The 22807-nt window shown below is 33.6% G+C and overlaps 6 protein-coding genes across 8 annotated transcripts; 5 read left to right on the forward strand and 1 right to left on the reverse strand.

Annotated features, from left to right (window-relative positions):
* The first annotated feature begins 431 nt into the window (after window positions 1-431).
* Window positions 432-2251, forward strand: CLE17 (CLAVATA3/ESR-RELATED 17). Of its 2 annotated transcripts, NM_001084339.2 has the most exons (2): window positions 432-1449; window positions 1823-2251. In NM_001084339.2, the coding sequence occupies exon 1, from the start codon at window positions 1047-1049 to the stop codon at window positions 1344-1346; it is 300 nt and encodes a 99-aa protein (NP_001077808.1). In that variant the 5' UTR covers window positions 432-1046; the 3' UTR covers window positions 1347-1449; window positions 1823-2251. The 2 variants fall into 2 exon arrangements, with proteins under 2 accessions (NP_001077808.1, NP_565004.1); NM_105757.3 differs by having other exon boundaries at window positions 432-2251.
* A 2407-nt stretch (window positions 2252-4658) lies between these two features.
* On the forward strand, window positions 4659-6899 carry AT1G70900 (uncharacterized protein). The gene is made up of 7 exons (NM_105758.4): window positions 4659-4836; window positions 5262-5487; window positions 5578-5633; window positions 5729-5807; window positions 5904-6042; window positions 6119-6232; window positions 6323-6899. The coding sequence occupies exons 2-7, from the start codon at window positions 5333-5335 to the stop codon at window positions 6512-6514; spliced, it is 735 nt and encodes a 244-aa protein (NP_565005.1). The 5' UTR covers window positions 4659-4836; window positions 5262-5332; the 3' UTR covers window positions 6515-6899.
* A 132-nt stretch (window positions 6900-7031) lies between these two features.
* Window positions 7032-7648, forward strand: DEP (RING/U-box superfamily protein; the record flags this gene model as incomplete). The annotated part of the gene is made up of 1 exon (NM_105759.2): window positions 7032-7648. One exon carries the CDS (start codon window positions 7032-7034, stop codon window positions 7515-7517), a length of 486 nt encoding a protein of 161 aa, NP_177247.1. The 3' UTR covers window positions 7518-7648.
* Window positions 7649-8770: 1122 nt separating this feature from the next.
* On the forward strand, window positions 8771-11542 carry HB18 (homeobox-leucine zipper protein 18). Of its 2 annotated transcripts, NM_105760.6 has the most exons (4): window positions 8771-9078; window positions 9167-9369; window positions 9503-9582; window positions 11035-11542. In NM_105760.6, the coding sequence occupies exons 1-4, from the start codon at window positions 9003-9005 to the stop codon at window positions 11294-11296; spliced, it is 621 nt and encodes a 206-aa protein (NP_177248.3). In that variant the 5' UTR covers window positions 8771-9002; the 3' UTR covers window positions 11297-11542. The 2 variants fall into 2 exon arrangements, with proteins under 2 accessions (NP_177248.3, NP_001321391.1); NM_001334482.1 differs by having other exon boundaries at window positions 8771-9369.
* A 4274-nt stretch (window positions 11543-15816) lies between these two features.
* On the forward strand, window positions 15817-19346 carry PIN3 (Auxin efflux carrier family protein). The gene is made up of 6 exons (NM_105762.3): window positions 15817-17277; window positions 17353-17656; window positions 17737-17822; window positions 18259-18416; window positions 18502-18578; window positions 18682-19346. Exons 1-6 carry the CDS (start codon window positions 16047-16049, stop codon window positions 18746-18748), a joined length of 1923 nt encoding a protein of 640 aa, NP_177250.1. The 5' UTR covers window positions 15817-16046; the 3' UTR covers window positions 18749-19346.
* Window positions 19347-22013: 2667 nt separating this feature from the next.
* Window positions 22014-22130, reverse strand: AT1G70944 (uncharacterized protein; the record flags this gene model as incomplete). Its single annotated transcript, NM_001124108.1, has 1 exon — window positions 22014-22130. One exon carries the CDS (start codon window positions 22128-22130, stop codon window positions 22014-22016), a length of 117 nt encoding a protein of 38 aa, NP_001117580.1.
* Window positions 22131-22807: the final 677 nt, after the last annotated feature.

Raw genomic sequence — 22807 nt, forward strand, 5'->3', positions numbered from 1 at the left:
TTTTCCAAAAACAAAAATTGATAACTAATATTGGTTTCCTTTTGTGATATTTGAAGTATTGTTTCATAAGCTATTAATCATGGTTGAATGAAACAAGATATCGTTAAGATCGACCGTGATGTTAGAATCTGAGTTTGTCATTCACAAATAATTTCTGCTACGCTAAAAATCATATGATGTTATCAGTTTATATAAAAGTCCTGGAATCAGATAGCAGCACTTTTTTTTTTTTTTGGTCAAAGAGTCAAGACATCACCTGTTGTATCATTTTGAAACTGAATACAGTAAGTGTAACAGTAATATACTAATATAACCGGGGGATTAAATGGTATTCACAAAAATAAAAATAAAAAAATTGGCTATAACGTCCCAATCTCATCTACTTTGACCGTAATAATTGACAAAAAAAGAAAAGTAGGGTGCTAACATTTATTTTATTTTAAGCACAGTGAGCTGTCTAAACCTACAAAGTCAATGCCTCAAAAGAACATTGGCCAATGTGTTTCACCATCAAACATAAACAACTCATCGTCATTACCAAGAAAAACCCTAATTACAATTATTAGTACGTCCAAATTCGTAATTAGTAAACAAAAAGTGAGATAGAATGGTAAAGAGAAGAGAGTGCTTTCGAAGACTCTTCCCTCGAATAAACTCAAAGAGGTGACAGCCGTTATTAATACCTCCTGCCGTACTTTCTTCTACAGACCACACACACTCTTTTTTTGCTTACGACTTCCGAGACAAAGAGAGAAAGAGAGAGAAAAAGAGAATTCTTGTAAAAGCTTTTGCCTTTTAGAGGAAAGAATAGTGCCAGATCTTAGAAGGATCCGAAGACCCATCAGAAACTTTTTACGAGTCAATAAATCTTATTTTTACCCACAAGACAACAAACAAACTTGCATTCCAAAAAACCACTTCTTCTTCTTCTTCTTTCTCCTCCTTCTCTCTTGTTTTTTTCTTCCTTTGACTTTCACTGTCTCTTTGTGACTTTGTCTTCATGTTCGTCTGTTTTTGGTTACTCCTCCGGAACAAGGTTTTGTGAGATGACTCACGTGTTGGTACGAAGACAGGGACAAGGAAAGAAGAGAAGATGGGACGTGAATATGACCATGTGTTTCTTCTTATTCTTCTTCGTCTTCTATGTCAGTTTTCAGATAGTTTTGTCGTCATCGGCTTCTGTTGGTTATTCTCGTCTTCACCTCGTCGCGTCGCCGCCGCCGCCTCCGCCGAGAAAGGCTCTGAGATACAGTACGGCACCGTTTCGTGGGCCATTGAGCAGAGATGATATTTATGGAGACGACAAGAGAGTAGTTCACACGGGTCCCAATCCTCTCCACAACTAACTTTTACGTGTTGCTATTATTATCACTTACCCCCTTCACCAACCTACAAGGGCTACAAGCAAAACGCAAGACGCAAACGTGGAACGCCAATCGCGATCCGAAGGTACTCTAGTGTAAAATCGAGTTTGTCATAGATTTTGAAAGTTGGAATCCTTTTGTTTTTGTCTTTATGGAGCATAGAAACGATTATATTTTAGGTATTTAGGGTAGATTTGGTTCGACTATATTGAACTCTTTTAATGTTAGTATTAAGAATTTAAAGAATATACGCCACTTTTGCCTAACAACTAAAGGAGAGTAAACTATCTAAAGATAAAATTGTGATGTTGTTAAGTGTTGCAACGGTTACAATGTTGTTGTGTTTCATGTCACAGAAAATTATGATGTCTTATATGGTGTTTAATTAATGTTTCAAGAAAATGTGAGATGGTATGTGGTTTTAATGTTGAACTCTTTAATGTCTTATTTGGGTTTAGTGATTGAAATTTGTGAAGGCTAGTGCAGAAGACGCCCTAAATCATCTCATTTGGTGTGTAATTTTCTAAGAAATGAGAAGGTATGGTTTTAGTGTTTGGAATTTGAGAAGGCTAGTACAGAAAAAACTATGAATCATCTCATCTGATGTGTAATGTTTCAAGAAACGAGATGGTATGGTTTTGGTGTTTGAATTTGAGAAAGTGCGTGCAGAAGAAGCTCTGAATCATATTTAACTTTCCTTCTTCAGCATCTGCCCTCATAATTCCACTTTTTTCTCTTTGCTCTCAACATATACCTACCCCTACTAATTGAGTAAGTGTGAATAGTTTTCTCTCTCAGATGACTATTAGTCTATTACTATTACCATCTTTCATTTAATTGTTTGGTGTACTTCAAAAGTAGAGATTTAGATACAACAACTACTCTGTAACAAAAAAAAAGTAAAGAGAAAAAAAAAAAGATGAATCAACTGCTCTTTTTTTTTTTTTTTTTTTTTAACTCTAGATGAATCAACTGCTCATGACTAACAAATCCATCTACACATCTCCAAAGTGTACAAAATTTTGTCCATTTCAAACATATTTTAATAGTTTTTACCATCTATACTCAAATTTTACAATTCCATGGCAACCATTTACAACTAGTATAAACCGTGGGTCTGTAAGAATAAGGCCACCACAAAATGTTAATACGCAAGACATCTTCGGATTCAGACCATTTTCCATTCGTTATTTAAAAAACTAATGTATCAGTTAAGTAAGAGTAAAAATAGGCAGTATAGTACAATTGGACCATTAGTCTTTTAAAATCCACTAAAATTTACCATTTGTAGTAAACAGTACACGTATTAAAATAAGTTTACCGCCGCAGCTGATAATAAAAAGAGAGGAAACAAAAGAGGATGGAAAAAAAGAAGTGAGAAATGGATGTGAAAAAAAAAGTTTGCACATAATCAAAGTTTGACTTTATTCATATCATCCATATTTTATTATCTAACTTATTTTTTATAAATTTGTCGTCATTGATCACTTTATCTTGCATTTTCTTCTACATGTTTAACATTTTTTTTGTTCAAACATGTTTAACATTTAAAACTAGTTAATATGAAGGAAATAAACGGATTGAGTGAGTGATCAGGGTTAATATTATTTGTTATAAAGGACACATATGGAGAAGAGAAAGAAATGGTCAGGCCTCAGGGCTGTGAGTCTGTAACACTGTCCATCTTCTTTATTGCTCCCATCTGCCTCTCTTCTCTACCTTTTCCTTCTTTATTATATATATTCCTCACTTTTCTCCATCTTCTTAAATATAGGCATTCCCGTCAATAAATGTGTATAATCTCGATTAGTGATTCATTTCCGGGTTTTAAACATTGGTAAGATGTTTTTTGCAAATCCACTACGAGGAAAACATCCAACCGAAGTCTAAATGACCAAGTAATCTATGGGTTGTGTTTTTGCACTTGCACACAATGAAATCGAACATGGTTCCGTAGCACCTTCAGACTTTGAAAAATATAAAGAACTACGTAATTCAATAGATTGTCTCAATAATATAGCAAGACAAAATCGGCCGACAAACAAAATAAAGAAGAAAACATAGGGGAAACTTGAATTTCAACCAAGGAAGACCCAACCACGTCAGAAACACCTTGGGAATAGTGTAACTAGATTTAAATATTTGTGCATTACTTCTTACTATACCATCAACACTCTTATAAATGTATTACCACGACACATAACGGTCTTAATTATGATGCACCTTTTTTAGCACTCCCAAAGATTCTCTAGCTATAAGTATCGGTCGAAAGTATTCATTAATGCACTATTTGTTTTACCTAAGTTTGAATTCATTTCATAAGAATGTGTGTTCTTAATTAATTTTGGCACACTGGTCGCTCACTAGCTATTTTCTTCTTTGGGCATAGCATTTAGCCTTTTAGTATATATAGAAACTAGTTAATGTTAAGAAATGGTGTTTGATCATTAATGATTTAGCAATAACTTGTATTTATAACCAAAAATGACAATTTGTATTCTAAGATTTTGTCTTTATCTTTTTCAGCAATGTATTTGTTTTATCTCATGTATATATATTTTTTTGTGTGCACTTGTGTTCTCTTTTGTGTTTTCTCACATTCTTGTGTGGATTTTTATTTTTTTATTTTTGTGTGGATTTTTTTATATTAACATTCCAATTAAATTTGATTTTCTAAGCAGTTCTTTTTTTTTGGGTTAATTTTCTAGCTACTTAATCAATTATCAAACATTCTTGATAAATTTTAAAAACAAATCTTTGTTTATGTACATGTATATTAACTTCTCTTTTTTACTCGTGTTGGTATGAAGAGAAAACGATGTATGTAATGTGTACACGGACAAAAACTATAGATCAAGACATAGCCTATAATGATTTATGCTAGTGTTGTTGATGTGTCACTATTTAAAATTTAAATCATGTGATATGTATATGTAGGTTCAAATTTGAAAGATATGTGACCTAATCAATGTGAGCATGTGATCCAAACAAATGATTAGTACAACTAATATTTTTCATTTTTTGGACAAACTATATAATTTATTTTATGCATGATCAATTTTTTGTATATATATTTGCAACTACCATAGACATGTGAATCCGACCACAATTGTTATCAGACAGGTCATGTATCACATTGGTGACAGAAACAAGACTAAGCCCGTAAGGTAGCAACATTGGGCTCAACCAAATTCGGCCCATGAATTTAGACTAGAGAAACAGAACCGGATTAAACCGGGGATTCGGTACGAGGAGAAACAGCCGACTGTTGTAGAAAGAATATGCCAAAAGAGTCAAAGATTCGTGACTCATCATCTCTGTCGCTGTTCCTTTTCTTCTTCTTCTTCTCCTTTTTTTCCAAACTTTTCTCTCTGTTACTTACTTCCATTATTTTCGAGCTTATTCTTATCTTCATCGCTTAAGGTTCGAATTTTCGAATTCGATCTCTTTTTGTAGCTATACCAATCACAAGGTCCGTTCTCTACTCAAATCTCGCATATTCCTTATGTCATCACTGAGCTAAATCTTTTCTGTATTATGATTCAATCGTGTCTATGCTTTGTCTCTGTTTCTCCGGTAACCTAATTCGTTGCAAAATTAATAATTAGATAGAATTCGAATCTATTGCATGCTTACCAGATCAATTTTGGATAAATTGAATCCAGTAATTTACGAAACTCTTGGAACAATTAGTGTTAATCCTATGAATTCTTGTTGTTTTAAACAGTTAGAGCAAATCTAATTATAGATGACAGGATCTTAAAACGACTTGTACCTAATTTCTCAATCTGGCAAAACTTAATTTATTAGTTAGTTGATTAGTGTTTTTTTTGTTTCCAAAATTGCAATTTATTGTTAATGGTGAATGTTTTTATTTTCTTGTGGTGATTGTAGCAGTAGCTGAAATCAATAGTATTAAGCCAGGCTAGCTAGACCAGCAAGTAAATTTGCTGGCTAGCAGGATCCTCATGAGCCCTCAGAGCGTATCGAAGACTAGCAAATCCCTTGAGGGTGTCCATGGGGTTCATGTTGTATCTCATTCTCATTTCGGATTTGAAAGTATTGGCCAAGTCTCTGGCTTTGAGTCTGCGGATGCAGGAACAAAGCAGAGACTTTTCATTGAGTAAGTTCATTGGTTAGGGTGATGTCTAGTTCAAAGATGTATTTGGAAATTAGATGTTTAATTAAGTGCTCTTTCTTTTATCTTCTGTAGACGTGTTTGGCAACAAAGACCTCCATGCCTAAGACCCATCCATTGCAGCATCCATGGTACTAATGCTACTGTGTGCCTTCCATCTTGTTTTCATCTCAGTGTGTTGTTTCGATCTTTTGGTATTCATTACGATATCTGACTTTGTTGACAGGTGATCAGAGTATCTTAGAAACAGCTGCTAATGTGATCACATCGATCCCTTTCATTTTCCTCGGTATGCAGGCACCGAGGTAATCATCCTTTTCTTGTCTATCTGATCGTATATATACAGTTTTATGTTCTGTGAAACAGATAATTGAATATGGAAGATATATTTGCGACTGTAGGAAAAACCTGAACATGAAGGTATATGCAAACTCCTTAATCGGAGTTGGAATTGCATCGAGTTTGTATCATTCTTCAAGAGGGAAGTTTAGGAAGTACCTTAGATGGGCTGATTACACAATGATAGCTACAGCGACAATAGTAAGTCTTTAATATTACTACTTGCAAGTAACTATCAATAGTACCTCTACTTACTATCTGTTTGTATATGTGACAGTGTCTAACGAGGGCGCTTAGAGAAGAGAACCCAAAGTTCTTGATGGCTGCATCAGCTTTGGCTCTACCGTTTCAGCCTCTCGTGGTATCAGCTGTTCACACTGGAATGATGGAGGTTCTATAAGAAATCTCAACTTTTCTCACTCCATTTAACTAAACCTCGGTCGACGCTAATCTAACACAAATCTCTCAACTTTTGACTCAGGTAGCATTTGCGAAACGAGCCTTAGAGGATCCGGATTTGAAAATGGCTCATGATGTACACAAGATGTCTTCGTTATTAGGCGGAGCATTGTTCATAGCTGATGATCTTTTCCCTGAAACACCATTCATTCACGCCGGTTGGCATCTCGCCGCAGCCATTGGCGTTGGAACTTGCAATAAGCTTCTTCAGTAATCCACAGTACCAACTATATTGAGTGATTGTGGAACTGCCACATTCTTGGCTTAATGAAACCACTAGTACGTGTGGTTTCACTAAGCTCATAAATCAGCCGACATAACTAGTAGTAGTCATCTCTATCTTTAAATCAATGTAAGGAACCGAAACAAGTCACCTGTTGTAATATAAGGACAAAGGCCACTCGTCTCTATATATTCGACTTTGAACAACCATGAAGAAATTGCCGAATTGGAGAAGATCTTGATGCTAAATTGCTGATACAACTTTCTAGGTCGTTATGGGTTTTAATTAGGCCCATTGGGCTCTGAGTTTATAACGCTGCCGACTATATCCGCTTGGATCCATGTGGTTACCACCGTTGTTTAATTTTCTCATAAAAGGGAAATAGAAGATTTCCTTTTTTTTGGTTTTGGTTTTCCTAATCCTAACTCGTTTAGGTTTTGATATATCTATATATATCGACACACTGCCATTCTTCTTTTTCATTAAATCTCTTCAGTAATTCCATAGAATGAGTGAGATTGAAGAGCTCGTGTGTATTGAAGCAAGTGTTACGCGCAAATCTACATCAAACACGGTGGAGATCAGAGAATCGCGTCGAAACAAGGTTACTTTAGGATCAAGCGATTCTCCTGCGTTCCCGACCCCTCACCTCTTTTTGAAAAACATCGTGAGCTTTGATGAACAAAGCATGTATAATCTTCTCTATCCAAGGCTCCAAGATCCCAACTTATGCAGTATTCTCTCCTTCAAGATCGCTTTCGAAGCCAAGCGAGTTCCAGGGCCGTTGTACATCTCCTATGACGTCACATTAACCCCACAAATATTCGAGGAACCAGACATGGAAACATGCGGTCTTTGCTTGTTGGAGGAACAGCACTTATTCGACATGCCAAATTGTGCGCATGTGTTTCATGGTGATTGTATCGATAAGTGGTTAAGTACAAGTAATAATTGCCCTCTCTGTGGTGTTGAAATTATGGATGACGACGAGTGACGAGCATCGTCATGAAGAAACGATTACGCATTATGATATTCTGTATTGAAACCTATCACTTGATTTTTTAATATGTTAATGGGAGAATGTTCCTAAACGAGATGTACTCTCCGGTTTGGAAAGGAACTCATGAAATTGTTTGTGTTAATCTGCATACTAACCTAAATATCTAAGCATAATCGGATAATAACCTTCACGGCTTCACATCATGTCGAAATTGTGTTATCAGAATCAACAAAGTTGTGCGCGCGTATACAAACTTGTGAGGAATTTGGTTCAATTCGTAAGAACAAACTTATTCATCAGAACCGGAGAAAAGACAACATATAGTTAACCGGACCAAGGTCGGCTAGATAAAACAAAAGCAGGTAATGAGGGCCCAGAAGCACTCCACTTAGGATACAAAAGCCGTAAGGCATGGATATATTGGAGGAAATGACCCGTAAATATATGACATTTGGGTAATTTGGGTCATGCATGCCCATCCTAACCAATGATAACGAGTTCATTATTACACAATCCGTGGAGGATATGTGTATAATATCATTTAAAACTATATATTATCCCAATTAAAAAACGTCAAGCTTAATCTCCTTTTTTTTTAAGTTCAAAAACATCAAGCTTAATCTAATATATATACAGTAATAATAATAAACATATGTATATAATGTTACTAATATTGATAGATATCTATTAAAGAATTTTGTTAATTATTTTATTTTTTATATAATCTATAGATTCGAAACTATTAGATTTATATATTTCTTATTTATAGTTTAGATGGTAAATGATTTAAGTTTCAGTTATTAAAGATAGCTATTGCTTTATTTTTAAATCTACACGGTTTTAATAGATCCATTTAAGTATAGACCATTGTCATTTGTCTAAGATTATTGCATTTGTAACGCTCAACGCATAACAATGCTTTGACTACCCGTTATTGTCCCACACACGGCCATTACTAAACCCCAAAATACAAATTGGCAAAACATTATTGTTTGATTATACGAATCTGATTTGACTTAAACGACACTAGTCAAACCCCTTATTTTCTTTCCAAATCCACCAATCACACATATACACACACCTCTTTAATTAAAATCTATTCGTTTTTTTTTATTCCATCAACTTACCACTGGCCATTATATTTCTCCCTTAAATTTTGTTCCTTCGTATTTGACCTGCTTGAAAGATTTTTTTTTTAATAATCTTTTGTCGTGTTTCATACTTTTAAATATTTTACATATTTCGATATTTCTCTTATGCTTAATTCCTTATTCCATATTCCACATTCCACGCTTATCACAAAATCTTTCTCCTTTGTCTCGCTTTTTTCTTTTGTTCTTTCACATGTGTATATACACACAGAACACACACTTACATTTCTATTATCATATAAAACTTCAACTTTACCTTTTATCTTCCAAAAAAAACACTATCTTCTTCATCAAATTCTCTTGATTCTGTTTCTTTTTATCCTCCTCCATGGCCCTCTCACCTAATTCAAGCTCTTTAGATTTAACAATCTCAATTCCGAGCTTCTCTCCATCTCCTTCACTTGGTAAGATCATATCCAAATTAAAGATTTATTAAATCTTATATATTATATAGTTTTAATACTATGTCTTCCAATTAAAATAATTTGGTAGGTGATCATCACGGGATGAGAGATTTTGACATAAACCAAACACCAAAGACGGAAGAAGATCGTGAGTGGATGATCGGTGCAACACCACATGTCAACGAAGATGATAGCAACTCGGGTGGCCGGCGGCGCAAAAAGCTCCGTCTAACGAAAGAACAATCACATCTTCTTGAAGAGAGTTTCATACAAAACCATACCTTAACCCCTGTAAGTATATATTAATGGCTCCGTCTATGTTTTGCTTACGTTGAATAGAGAAATAAGAAAGAGAAAAGAGTTAATCTTTTCTGATGATCATGTCGGCTGATGATGTTTTGGGTGGCTGATTATGAAACCACAGAAGCAAAAAAAAGATTTGGCCACCTTTTTGAAGCTTAGTCAAAGGCAAGTTGAGGTGTGGTTTCAAAATCGAAGAGCTCGGTACGTATATATCTACCTCTTCATATATTACATCATTCATACATAAAATTAAATTCGTATAAATCGAAGAAAATAAGAATTATATATCGTATGTTTATATATATACGGCATGTTATGTATATATATATATATATATATATATAGGGTTTTTGAAAATATACTTTTTACTTTTTAAGTGGTTGAGAATATTTTAATATATGAGAGTGCGTTGACAGAATATTATATCTAAAGAGATTGTGTCGTAACTTAGATTCTCAACATAATTCACCATATATACAATTATAGTTTAGGAAAATGTAGTAAAGTGGAAGTGATCCTTTTTTATCCAAGTGTTTCACGTTGATTCCCACATATATAGCTATCAGTTATCACCCATTTTATGCGACACATGAAATCCCGTACTCTTAATTTATGTGCCTACGTGTCTATATATAAATGTCCAATGATTCAAAAATCAAAATATAGAATGTAATAAATGTATCAACAAGAAAAAAGCGATAGGGAACATGAGGGACAAAGTTAGAGACAATAAATGATCTGTTTATTTTTTCAGCTCATCTTTGGCCAGTCCATAATTATGATGTTTGTCCCATAGAGTATACATATAACTTTAATGAAACTTAAACACACTCATACACTTTTTGTGAATGTTTTCTCTATATTGTCTATATATTCACATACATCTACACGAATGTGTGTAAATATATACATACATTTGTTAATGTATAAATACTAAGATACATGTATATGCATGGTAGATAGAGTTAGTTCATTAAGTCCATAAAGAATGGATCTAATTGCGTTCTATACATAACTCTACAACGTTATAATTTTGATTAATGAAGTGTGAAGAGCCTCTATAATTTTCAATATCTATTTTTCAGTTCGTAAAAGTATCGTAGTAGTGTTATTTTCAGTTTTTAATTAATGCCTTAATGGGGCCATTTTAGTATAATTAAAAAAATACGGAACCTGCATGTGTGAAAAAATATCAGAATAATGGACATTTGAAACAAAAGTTACTGTATTAGTACAAGAAGTAGAACTGTAGACGTCTAGAACAATATGATATATCATATATGTCAAGATGATCTTCTTCTTACGTATGGGCATTCCGGGTCAATTAAGCAATCACTTATATAGTATAACATGTGAACACATATTACACACAGGTTTATAAACTTATAGTTATATGCAAAGGTCAGTAGAATAGTCTTCTAAAAGTAGAAATTTATCAAACACCAAACTCGTTAATATATTAATAAAATTGGATATATATCAAACACCAACCTATGGATATATATGGTTGCATTGGTTGGTATAGGATAAAACCTATAACTTACGTATGGTGTAAGTATATCTTGAGACTGATGCTTCGGCGAATGAAACTAAAATTATGCATGGCCACATTAACCATCAATCATGGTTACACAAAATCTGATGTATATATAGGAGTAAGCTAAAGCACACGGAAATGGAATGTGAGTATCTAAAAAGATGGTTCGGATCGTTGAAGGAACAAAATCGACGGCTACAAATAGAAGTTGAAGAACTACGAGCGCTAAAGCCATCATCGACCTCGGCTTTAACCATGTGTCCTCGGTGTGAACGTGTGACTGATGCAGTAGATAATGACTCTAATGCCGTTCAAGAGGGGGCAGTTCTTAGCAGCCGGTCACGGATGACAATTTCCTCTTCCTCTTCCCTCTGTTGACTGGTTTGGTCGAAGTCAAAAGTCAAAAGATAAACGCCTGTTTCGGGGTAAAAAGCAAAGATTTGATGATGATTAGGAGGATTTTGTGTATAGTTTGCTAATTATTTATTACAAATTTACAAACCAGTGAGGAAAAAAGATAATTTAATTCTCGATCTTTAATTAGCTTTTTGTGTTATTTATTCATAATTTTATTTTTCGTGTTTAACCAAAAAATAGACAAAACAAATATTGCTTTTCGTGTCCCTTCGGATTGAGTTGTACTATTGACTTGAAAATAGAGCTGTTGATTCTGTGTAAGAAGACAAAATTAAAATATTGGATGAAAAATTCAGAAATATATATATTTATATTTATAAAAATAAATAGGAAGGAGAAAATTTATAAAAATCTAACTAAGAAATAGCAGCACTAGCAACTAAAGTTTATTTGATGCGCAAGGAGAGATTATTAAAACATCAATTAACGTCATTGTTATTTGACTTCCACGAGTCTCAAATAAGGCTGCTAATTATTCCATGACGTGAAAAGCTTATAAAATTGAATTCCGATGGAGAATTTCACCTACAAATCACCTGATGTCTTTTCCAAATGTATATATATTTTTTTTAATAACGATTCCAAGTACTTGTTGTTATTATTTATTTTTTTTTTTTTGCGTTTTTTGTGTTGTAATGGTTTATAGAGAGGAATTCATATTTATTTTCGACAACACAGAACCCTTATTCTTAATTCATGTAGTATTTTTTACGCGATGTTAATATGTGAATAGCTTATAGCATTTATCTTACATTCAATATAAATAATACTCCAATACTCGATCGTGAAGATTTCATTTCATGTTTGCTAAAATCGACTAGTTAGTTATTCAAATCTCCTCAATTGCTTCAATTCGTGTGACACGATTACTGTTTGTGGAGCTGTTAGCCCATTGGGCTTTCTTATTAAATTAATTATTGGGCTTATAAAACCCAAAACCGAATTAAATAAAGTTATTAAAAAGTGAAGTCATTTTGGTTTATTCAATTCCAATCCACACTCTATCATCCATATTTTTCAGAAAGTTTTTTTTTTGGGTGGTACAAAATTCAAAAAGTATTAAATGATAACACGTATGTGTATTCAAAATTCTAATATTACTCTTGGATTTGTCAAAAAGTGATTCGTAACTTAAACAGAGAGCAAATTTTAGGGAAAAATCAATATCTATGATCAAAGTATATAGTTTAGTCCAAAGATCAGAGTAAACAGAGGAATGTGTGTTCGAATTACTGATCATGAAATGGATTATGTGACTCTGGCATTCCCATGTGCTTCTCACGTGCTTTCATTATGGACAAGACGCGTGCATGTCAAAATGTCCCGCGCTTTTTTTCTGACAATGTATATGTGGACTCGTCTCATTGGTCAGTGATTCATTATTGTGGTGAACCGAACTAGCTGTTGTGTGGTAAGTGAGAAATAAGAGACTCATTAGTCATTAATTAAAAGTTTAAAACATACAGTTGAATTACATAAATTATAAACCATGAATCAGGTCCCTGAAGTAAAACATACAATTGTTGAAAGGGAGAATCATATTAAAAATTCTTGAGAAGGTTTATAAAAATGGTATGTTTAGAGGGGGAAAAAACAAACAAATTACTCTATTTGATTCTTAATCTTGTAATTTAAAGAACTCAGAAGTATTTTAAACTGAATAAAACTGTAAATTGTTTTTTATATGAAAATTAGTGGACCATATATCATACATAATCTATTGTTTTTTTACATAAATGCATTGTGTTACCGTTACTTCAAATTCATACATTGCAATATACGGAAAAACTTTTATAGATGATATCTCTTTACAAAACCTAAAAATAACACTAGAACGATACTTTTGCGACACTGAAAAATATTATCACATCATCATTATGATTACAAAGATGATTCAGTCGTGTACGTTATAACATGTCGAAATTCATGGTCACAAATCACACCCATCTGTCATTCTCTTTCTTGGACTTCCTAAATAACTTTTAGCCTTTTTCCCAGATTATATTCAATAATTGACGATCGATAACTTTAAACTATTCATTCTTTAAGAGTGAGTAAATTGAAAAGTTTATGAACATTTCACATTCTTTAATCACGTGTTTAAGCCACCAGTAGCCATCATTGTTCACTTTCAAGATTGTCTAAATCGCTTCGACGTACCACTTCTTTTGAAGAACTGGAATCAATATTGATCGTCCGAAGTTTTAACCACTCATTTGATTTGTATCAATATATAACTGCCAAATTCTTATGTGTTTTAGTGTTTATTTCATACGGCTAAACCGTATACTTTTGTTCACGTGTATCTTTGATTATTTAACCACAAACATAATTTTATTGCATATAGTGTGTTTATTAAATGATACTGTACTTTAGTTTCTGTTTTGTATAATACTTCTTTTTCTTTACAATAATATTTTAGTACTCTATTGAACTCAAAGTTTGACCAAAATTTTAGATGATATTTTTGTAACAATTAAAAGAGGGCACATTTTTAAACTTAGCCATAAACATTTTGAGTCACTCAGTCATAGCCTTATACGCACAACACTGTGTGTACTAGCTTTATTGTGGAATATGTATATTTTTGTGTAGATCTTTATGTACATTAGCTAGAATTATCAATTATATAAACACTTAAACAGATGGAATAATTTGGTAGTTAATGGAAATGGTTAAGCTGACATATGAAGTGCTTCCAAAAGTTCCCTAAATCTTTTGCCGATATCTAGGATTATTTATTTTGTTAATTGAATGTCAATTGAGTGAAAATATTAAGATATAATAATAGGTTGATTCGATTATGATAAATAGTTGAATAAAGTGTATAATATGGTTTTGTAAGGACGGCAGATTTTATCTTAGCTTAAATCACAATTAATCATTCATGTTTGGACTTATTCGAGGAAGTTGTGTCAAGTAATATTTTATGCAATCAGAAAGATACAGCAACACTAAGTCACAAGAAGGTCACGACATTCTCTGTCTCAGCCATTTACTCATGTGAAACTTTGGCTCTGTACTAAAAAGGTAGTAATGCCCATATCGGGAAAAAAAATTATAAGAATAAAATACAGGAAAATATTTTTTTCTACTATATAAGTGATTTAATGATATATTAACTAAATTTATACAATAAATTGAGCTATTTGGTTTTGTAAAACTCATAAATAAAAATGACATATATTAACTATACTCATAAGTACTACATTGTGATGATAATATTTTAAAACTCAAATATCAAATCAATAAATGTCTAATATCAATTTCATTGATAATTCATTTTTGAATTTTATTTCTCTATTAATCTATTTAAAAAGATATGTTTACCGCTAGCCTCCAACCACTAGTTAGAGGTTAACCACTGTAGTTCTAATTTCAGTTCATCTCAATTTTTGTTTTGGTTAAAAAGTTTAAACCGATCATCTCTACACTAAATTCAGATTTTAGTTTATGTGAACAAATAATTCCGAAGCGACGTGTTAACTAATATCATGAAGGGGAATTAGACAGAAGCTTAACGATGAGAATATAGGCTAAAATTTATGTCGTCCAAGGAGTAATTGAGTGTTGCCTACTTCACGAGACAAATAAGTAAACCTAACAATAACACATAGACACACTCGACGCCATTAGCCAAATTCCATTTGAGCCATCCAATTCCTTAGTGGATCTTCTTTGTCTCCAGCCCATCTTGTCTCCTTATTTTTCTAATGATTACTTTATAAAAAGTGTTTTATCAAACATCACAAAATATAAAAAGAATTTCCAAATACTTTTGATATTTAACTATTGCTTTTTTGATTATTAGCCGGGGTACCAAGATATTAGTTTTTAATTTAGTAATATACCCATATGTTTAATATTGATATCGATATTGATTTATTCATATTACGAAAATGGATTAGTTAGAGAATGTGAAAGAAAGGTAAAGTAAAATATTGAAAAGCAAAGATTAGGGGACAGAAGAGAAAAGGTATGTCTCTGCCATGCCCATCCCCAAAAGTAGAGTGCCACATGTAGACCTTCTTCTTAAGATCTAACTCAGATGCTATTTGTACAAGTAAAAAATGTGGCAGACTCAGTTTCTATTTTTCCATATTTTACTTTAATCTTCATGAATCATAAAAAATGAAAAATCAAGCACATGAATGTCACTGAAATTATTCAACAATATTCTTATTTATCAGTTATTTTAATTATTTGACTATTTATGTGTATGTTGTTATCTACAATATGTCCGTTTCAATCAGTCGAACAAAAAATACTAGATTTTAGTTATGTAGTATAAAATATAAAAATGTTGAAAAACACTCTAACCATTAATTTGTATTATTTTAAACTTTCCATATGATGAGATGTATTATTCAATATAATAATAAAAAGAATATTATTTAATAATTAAACAAAAACATAATAAATCTTATAAACAATATCTTAAAAGAAAAGAACTATATTGTTATTTTTTTGATAAGATCGATAAAAAATGTAACATACTAAAGAATAAATAAAATAAAATAAATTAGTAAAAAGGAACTTGGGTGGTCACGTATTTGCTGTATAAAGAGGTGTAAAGTGGCATCCTTCCTTAAATTATATCCTCAAAAACCAAACTTGCTCACTCCACACACACACTGCTCCCAAGTCCTCTCACTTCTTCTTCTTCCTCCGACACCGTTGCTTAACGGTTTTCCATTTTTGTCCCTTCAAGATGATCTCATGGCACGACCTCTACACGGTCCTCACCGCCGTGATTCCTCTCTACGTGGCCATGATCCTCGCTTACGGCTCTGTCCGGTGGTGGAAAATCTTCTCACCCGACCAATGCTCCGGAATCAACCGTTTTGTCGCCATCTTCGCCGTCCCTCTCCTCTCTTTTCACTTCATCTCCACCAACAATCCTTACGCAATGAATCTCCGGTTCATCGCCGCCGACACTCTCCAAAAAATCATCATGTTGTCACTTTTAGTCCTATGGGCTAATTTCACTCGCTCCGGTAGCCTCGAGTGGAGCATCACAATCTTTTCCCTCTCCACACTTCCCAACACTCTTGTTATGGGGATTCCTCTCTTGATCGCCATGTATGGCGAATACTCTGGTTCCCTCATGGTCCAAATCGTCGTCCTCCAGTGTATCATCTGGTACACGCTTCTCCTTTTTCTCTTCGAGTTTCGTGGCGCCAAGATGCTCATCATGGAGCAGTTCCCTGAGACGGCTGCTTCCATTGTTTCTTTCAAAGTCGAATCCGACGTCGTTTCGCTCGACGGCCATGATTTTCTTGAGACCGATGCAGAGATAGGTGACGACGGGAAGCTTCACGTCACCGTGAGAAAATCCAACGCTTCACGTCGTTCGTTCTGCGGCCCGAACATGACTCCACGGCCGTCAAATCTCACCGGAGCTGAGATTTATAGTCTCAGCACCACTCCTAGAGGCTCTAATTTCAACCACTCTGATTTTTACAACATGATGGGTTTCCCCGGTGGTCGTCTCTCCAATTTCGGTCCGGCGGATATGTACTCCGTTCAATCATCTAGAGGTCCAACTCCTCGACCTTCAAACTTCGAGGAGAATTGCGCCATGGCATCCTCCCCGAGATTCGGGTATTACCCTGGAGGAGGAGCCGGGTCTTATCCGGCTCCGAATCCAGAGTTCTCTTCAACCACCACATCTACCGCCAATAAAAGCGTCAATAAAAACCCGAAAGACGTTAATACGAATCAGCAGACGACTCTTCCAACGGGCGGCAAGTCAAACAGCCATGACGCCAAGGAGCTTCACATGTTCGTCTGGAGCTCAAACGGGTCACCCGTTTCAGACCGGGCGGGTCTTAACGTTTTCGGCGGAGCACCTGACAACGATCAAGGCGGAAGATCTGACCAAGGTGCTAAAGAGATCCGTATGTTAGTCCCAGATCAATCTCACAACGGCGAGACCAAAGGTTAGCAATCTTTAGATAACTTTCTTGATAAGTCACTGCAAATTTTCTCAATTCTGTTTTGTGTGGTGAATATAGCTGTAGCTCATCCAGCAAGTGGAGATTTCGGAGGAGAACAACAATTTAGTTTCGCCGGAAAAGAAGAAGAAGCAGAGAGACCAAAAGACGCCGAGAATGGTCTAAACAAACTTGCTCCAAATTCCACGGCGGCGCTACAATCCAAGACAGGTCTAGGAGGAGCCGAAGCAAGTCAACGAAAAAATATGCCTCCGGCGAGTGTGATGACAAGGCTGATACTGATAATGGTTTGGAGGAAACTCATCAGAAACCCAAACACTTACTCTAGTCTCATTGGACTTATTTGGGCTCTCGTCGCTTTCCGGTTAGTAAATCAAAATTAATTGTTTTCTTAACTCGAACCAACCGGTTATCGGGAAATTTATTCCGGTTTTTGAATTGAAGGTGGCACGTGGCAATGCCCAAAATCATTCAACAATCTATCTCCATTCTATCTGATGCTGGTCTTGGAATGGCAATGTTTAGTTTGGGTAAGTCTTTCTTCGTACTCTGTTTTTATTCCTCTCGAAATTTTAGTTTTGAAGCCATTTAAATGAATAAATATGATTCATACCAAACGTCTTACTTGTCACGGAAAATTTCTAAATTTTGCATATTTCGTTGACATATTAACTCATTTACATAACAATGGAATTAAATTAGGTAGTTCATAAATTTATATGCTGTTTTTGTCATTGTGATTTATATTATGAAAAACAAAAAATTGGGGATGGACCATCCGACAGGTGGGGCTATGTTGTGAGTGTCTTATTAGATAAATGGTAATGGTGGACGACATGGTCTCGTGTTGTTGATAGTCGTCATGGTCCCCATTTTTATGGGACTTTATTGGATTTATTCTAGATATATAAAATTTTATTGATTACCTGATTTTGAAATTAAACTTTATGTGAAATAATCGTGAAGGGTTGTTCATGGCGTTGCAACCCAAATTAATCGCTTGTGGGAATTCAGTGGCAACGTTTGCCATGGCGGTTAGGTTCCTTACGGGTCCGGCCGTGATGGCGGTTGCTGCTATAGCCATCGGATTACGTGGTGATTTACTGCGTGTCGCTATAGTTCAGGTAAAATTTTCTCTCTCTTTTTTTGGTTAAAACTATTTTTGGTGTAATATGAAAAATGTGAAAATGTTTTGGTATGGTTTTTTAGGCCGCATTACCTCAAGGAATTGTGCCCTTTGTGTTTGCGAAGGAGTACAATGTTCATCCTGCTATTTTAAGTACAGGGTAAGTCAAAGATTTTATGATAATTATTCCATTAGCATATATGATTACTAATGCAATCCTTTCAATAACATTTAACATTGTGATAACTTGAATGACTTTTCAGGGTAATATTTGGAATGCTTATAGCGCTTCCGATCACGCTGGTTTACTACATTCTACTCGGGTTATAAGCTTTCGGTTATGAAAGCCCCGAGAAAGAGTCAATTGTAGAGGGAGAAGGAAGAAAGGGAAACTAGAGAGTGTCTCATGGAACAAACTAAAAAAAGCTTAGAGTATGTAAGTACAACTAGGGAGTAGCATGATTTAAGGAATGCTGATGCCAACATTACAAGCCAAGAAACCCTTTCTTCTCCCATATTTTTTATATATAGAATATTGGGAGATTATTTGAGTGAGACAATGGGACGCAGATAAGGAGGAGCAAAACATGGGGCAACGAGACAAAGAAAAGATAAATAAAAGATTGGAAGATGAAGACAACTTATTATTTTTGTAACTTTTATTTTTCTTACACAGTCTTTTTTTTTTTTTTTTTGTGTTCTTTGATTAGGTTCGGGTAACTCTTAGTTGATTATTGTGTAGATTTTTTTTAGCGAAGAAAAGTGTGGTTTTGATTTTGAATATTCCCTTGTTCCAGTTTCACATGAGCAAATAACGCTTTAAAAGTAAACAGTTTATATTATTATTCTTAATTAGTACTATTGTGATCAAATTTGGTGGCTTTACTGATTCTTTTCTGCTGTAGTAAATGATGAGAGTCGTAGTGGGAGAATTGGGTTAGGCGCTTTGGCACTGAAAGCATTTCGTGTTATCATTAGTTTAAGCTGGTAGTGATGTAATTAATAGTCCATGTAGTGTGTGTAGGGATGATGAACAATAATTATTTAAAAACAAAAAGATAAAGAAAAGGCAAAAAGATAATTAAAAGTCAAAAAAGCTTTGTCTAAAGTTTAATAAAAAGCTCCTTTTCATTTCTTTATTTGTTTTCTCTCTTTCGAAATTGATTTTTTAAGAAAGTAGAGTATTTTTTTTTCTGTCAACAAAGTAAAAAATGGATATAAGCAAATTGACTGAAAACGACCGTGTTTAGTTTTTATTAATGTAGTTTATCAGAGTTTTCCGCCATTTTTTCTCGTGTTGCGGGCCGATTTTTCCTTCCTAATATTTGAAGTATAGTTAACCATGCGTTTGTTGGATATAAAGTATGTTTAACAATGAAATATTTTTGTGTTTGCCCCCAATTTTTTTTTTAATTGTTTTTGTATTTGAGACAATGGAATCTTAATTTTATGTCATATTAGTTTTAATTACTAATAAAATTTAAACTAAAAAATATAGAAGTTTTGCAGATTTTGTTGATAAATTAATTAATCTAAGAAAACACCACTCTGATTATGAAAACATGAAAAGTATTCCAACTTCTTTTTTTTTGGATAAAATATGGAATATTTATACTACTTTTGAAATTTCGACATAAATTACAAAAAAATATAAGTAGCGGAACAATTAAAATCTACAAAAAAAATTAACATTAACAAAACGACGAAGAACGACAAAGAATCGAAACCTGTGGTTTATACACTCAATCCTGGCGTAAAACGATAACAGTATTCAGTATTCACTAATGAGGGTTTAATATGATTAAGTAAGTAATTAGTGGATAACTCGTTGATTGGGCTCCGAGTACCAATTGAATGTGTTGTCGCATTGGATGGGAACATAATGGGACGCAAATCGAAAGAAGTCTTAAAGCCGTTAATCCACCGTCACGACCTAAAAAACTGGTCGGCTAATCTATAATTAAATTGATTATCAAGATTAGCAAGTGTCTCTATTTAAGAGGTCTCATTAGACCAACATGCGTCGCACAAAACCTGTAATGGGCTCCGTGCACCTCCATTTCAATCAGTTAGTATAATTATAACTCTCGTTGTTTAATTTTAGCCAATGGATTTTTTGTTATTATCGAAAATTCGTCACGGAATCAGAAACATTTATCGGTAGCATCGTTAATTCGTTTAAGTATTTTGGATTCTCGATAGAAGGGGATTGTCTCGGTGATATATTATCGTGACAAAAATCGATGCATGTTAATTGAATCTCCTATAAAATTGTAAAATTTTTATTTTTATTTTTGTAAGGGAGAGCGAAGTACACGTATATATGAATATTGTGTGTAGTTTATGGACTATATAAGCCATATGACTAATATATTAAAAAATTATACAAACTTTATACGTAAACTAAATATAATTTAAATGATTTTGTTTCAAAGAGAACGGTATTTATAATGTCAGTTTTTCAGATGAAAAATGTATAATGCAAACAGAACCACTATCAGTTTTCACATATCACAATCAAAATATGGTAGGTAACATGACATATAACAAATATGAAGACGGGAAAAAATATTGTCATTTTCGAGCAAGAAACATACATGGACCAAGATCGGTTTATAGACTTATAGTACGTGTGAGATACTGAGATGTGTGTTTGAGGAGCAAGTTCTGAAAGACCATATGTACACTAAACGCGCTAATGGTTTTCGAATATTCGTTGTTTAATTTCCTATAAAGTTCACAATAAAACAATATAACTTGAACGTGTAAGAAAACTAGTAGTTTTTTTTTTTTTTTTTGCACAACATTTATAATTACTAGTCATTCTCAAAGAGGGAAGGGTTACAAAAGTAGGAGTCTAATGTTTGAAATGTTCGAAAGACCAGAAGCATCAAACAATTTCTTACTTTTTATATATGTATGTAAAGTCATAATTGAACGAGTTAGTTCGTTATCTACTTATTTACAAAAAAAAAATATACACAAATTAATGTTAACTCTCTTAATAACAATAATAAACAAATATGTTCAAATCGATATTCTAACACCCTCCCGTTCATACGTGATGATAACATGTATGAAATTGAAGATGTTGATAAATGTATTTTAAATATTTGATTACATGTATTTTGAATTGTTTACATGTAATCAATCATTTTAAAACTGATTATTATTAATCTATTTTTAATGGGATAGACAAAATTAATCATTTGTAAATACTACTATAACTTTAATTAATCTTCTATTTTTATTATTAAAAAAAAACCCAACATTTTCTCCCGCATGAGCTGGATAGTCCGCTTAACATACGATTTCTATTATTATTGAGCCGGCGTTTGTATCCCACATGTGCATACCCTAAGTAATAATAGCTAGTGTACATTTTAGCAAAAAGTGAATAATCTCAAAGTATATATGAACGTTTCTTGCTTGTTTGCTTCTCTTCTACTTGCACAGGATGTCTCTATATATTATTATTTAGTATTATCCACTGCCCAGTCTTCTCATGTGCTCACAAATTCTCTTCATTGGCACCATCTGTTACGTTTATCTCCATTGGATTTTTCCCGTTATAACATTGCTTTCCTTGATTTGATCAAATTGGGCCATGCATGTAAACGGCTTTGGCATAAACTAGAACGATCCACCCTACAACACGATGGGCAAAGCGTAGGGTAGGGACGTAGTAAACACGAACGCATAATCCGTTCATTGAACGAACAAACCTTTGAAGATGATTAATGAAACTAGAATGGAAAAAATGGACGTGGAATAGATAAGAGCTATGTACTATCCAATTGAATGCAAAGACATTCAATTGAAGTAACAAAAAATGGACCCTATCGAAGAAAGAAAAAAACAACTGTGACTTAGTTGTCCCATATATGTTGAAGGCAATGGATCGCTAGTCACATTATACCTGTCGAAGAAAAAGAAAGAAAAAAAATATGTGGATCACATTTTGCGAACGTAGATCCAAATAGTCTCTTTGTCCCTACACTTTTGAAACTAATCATCCCAACCTCCTTACCATAAATGTCATTTTTCTCTAGTTACAAAAATGTGCATCTTACTTCGGATTATGTAAATGAAAAAATGAAGATTTCGTTAGGTCAATAAGAAATTCTAAAAACAGCAAAAGAGTACTCAGTAAAAATTCGACGAAAATTTAACACATTATTTTATTAAATGTACATTTTAAGTATATTCCTTTGATATTCCTACAAATAAATATATTAATATTTAATATGTTAAACAATAAGATAGAATTCTAAGATAATTGACCACATGTCTATAAATAAATTTGATAAAATATATTCATACATAGAAAAATAGCATGATACCAAGAAAAATAACGTGTCTTACAACACTGAGAGGATACAGATAAAC

Source organism: Arabidopsis thaliana (genome assembly GCF_000001735.4).
Source record: "Arabidopsis thaliana chromosome 1 sequence".
Lineage (NCBI taxonomy): Eukaryota > Viridiplantae > Streptophyta > Magnoliopsida > Brassicales > Brassicaceae > Arabidopsis > Arabidopsis thaliana.

Bases quoted from the DNA above. Each gene is read 5' to 3' on its own strand.
- CLE17 (NM_105757.3), top strand. From the start codon at position 1,047: ATGACTCACGTGTTGGTACGAAGACAGGGACAAGGAAAGAAGAGAAGA.
- AT1G70900 (NM_105758.4), top strand. From the start codon at position 5,333: ATGAGCCCTCAGAGCGTATCGAAGACTAGCAAATCCCTTGAGGGTGTC. The intron at 5,634-5,728 runs GTACTAATGCTA...CTTTGTTGACAG, and splicing joins CATCCATTGCAGCATCCATG to GTGATCAGAGTATCTTAGAA. The intron at 6,233-6,322 runs GTTCTATAAGAA...CTTTTGACTCAG, and splicing joins TTCACACTGGAATGATGGAG to GTAGCATTTGCGAAACGAGC.
- HB18 (NM_105760.6), top strand. From the start codon at position 9,003: ATGGCCCTCTCACCTAATTCAAGCTCTTTAGATTTAACAATCTCAATT. The intron at 9,370-9,502 runs GTAAGTATATAT...ATGAAACCACAG, and splicing joins AAAACCATACCTTAACCCCT to AAGCAAAAAAAAGATTTGGC. The intron at 9,583-11,034 runs GTACGTATATAT...ATGTATATATAG, and splicing joins TTTCAAAATCGAAGAGCTCG to GAGTAAGCTAAAGCACACGG.
- PIN3 (NM_105762.3), top strand. From the start codon at position 16,047: ATGATCTCATGGCACGACCTCTACACGGTCCTCACCGCCGTGATTCCT. The intron at 17,657-17,736 runs GTTAGTAAATCA...TTTGAATTGAAG, and splicing joins TGGGCTCTCGTCGCTTTCCG to GTGGCACGTGGCAATGCCCA. The intron at 18,579-18,681 runs GTAAGTCAAAGA...ATGACTTTTCAG, and splicing joins CCTGCTATTTTAAGTACAGG to GGTAATATTTGGAATGCTTA.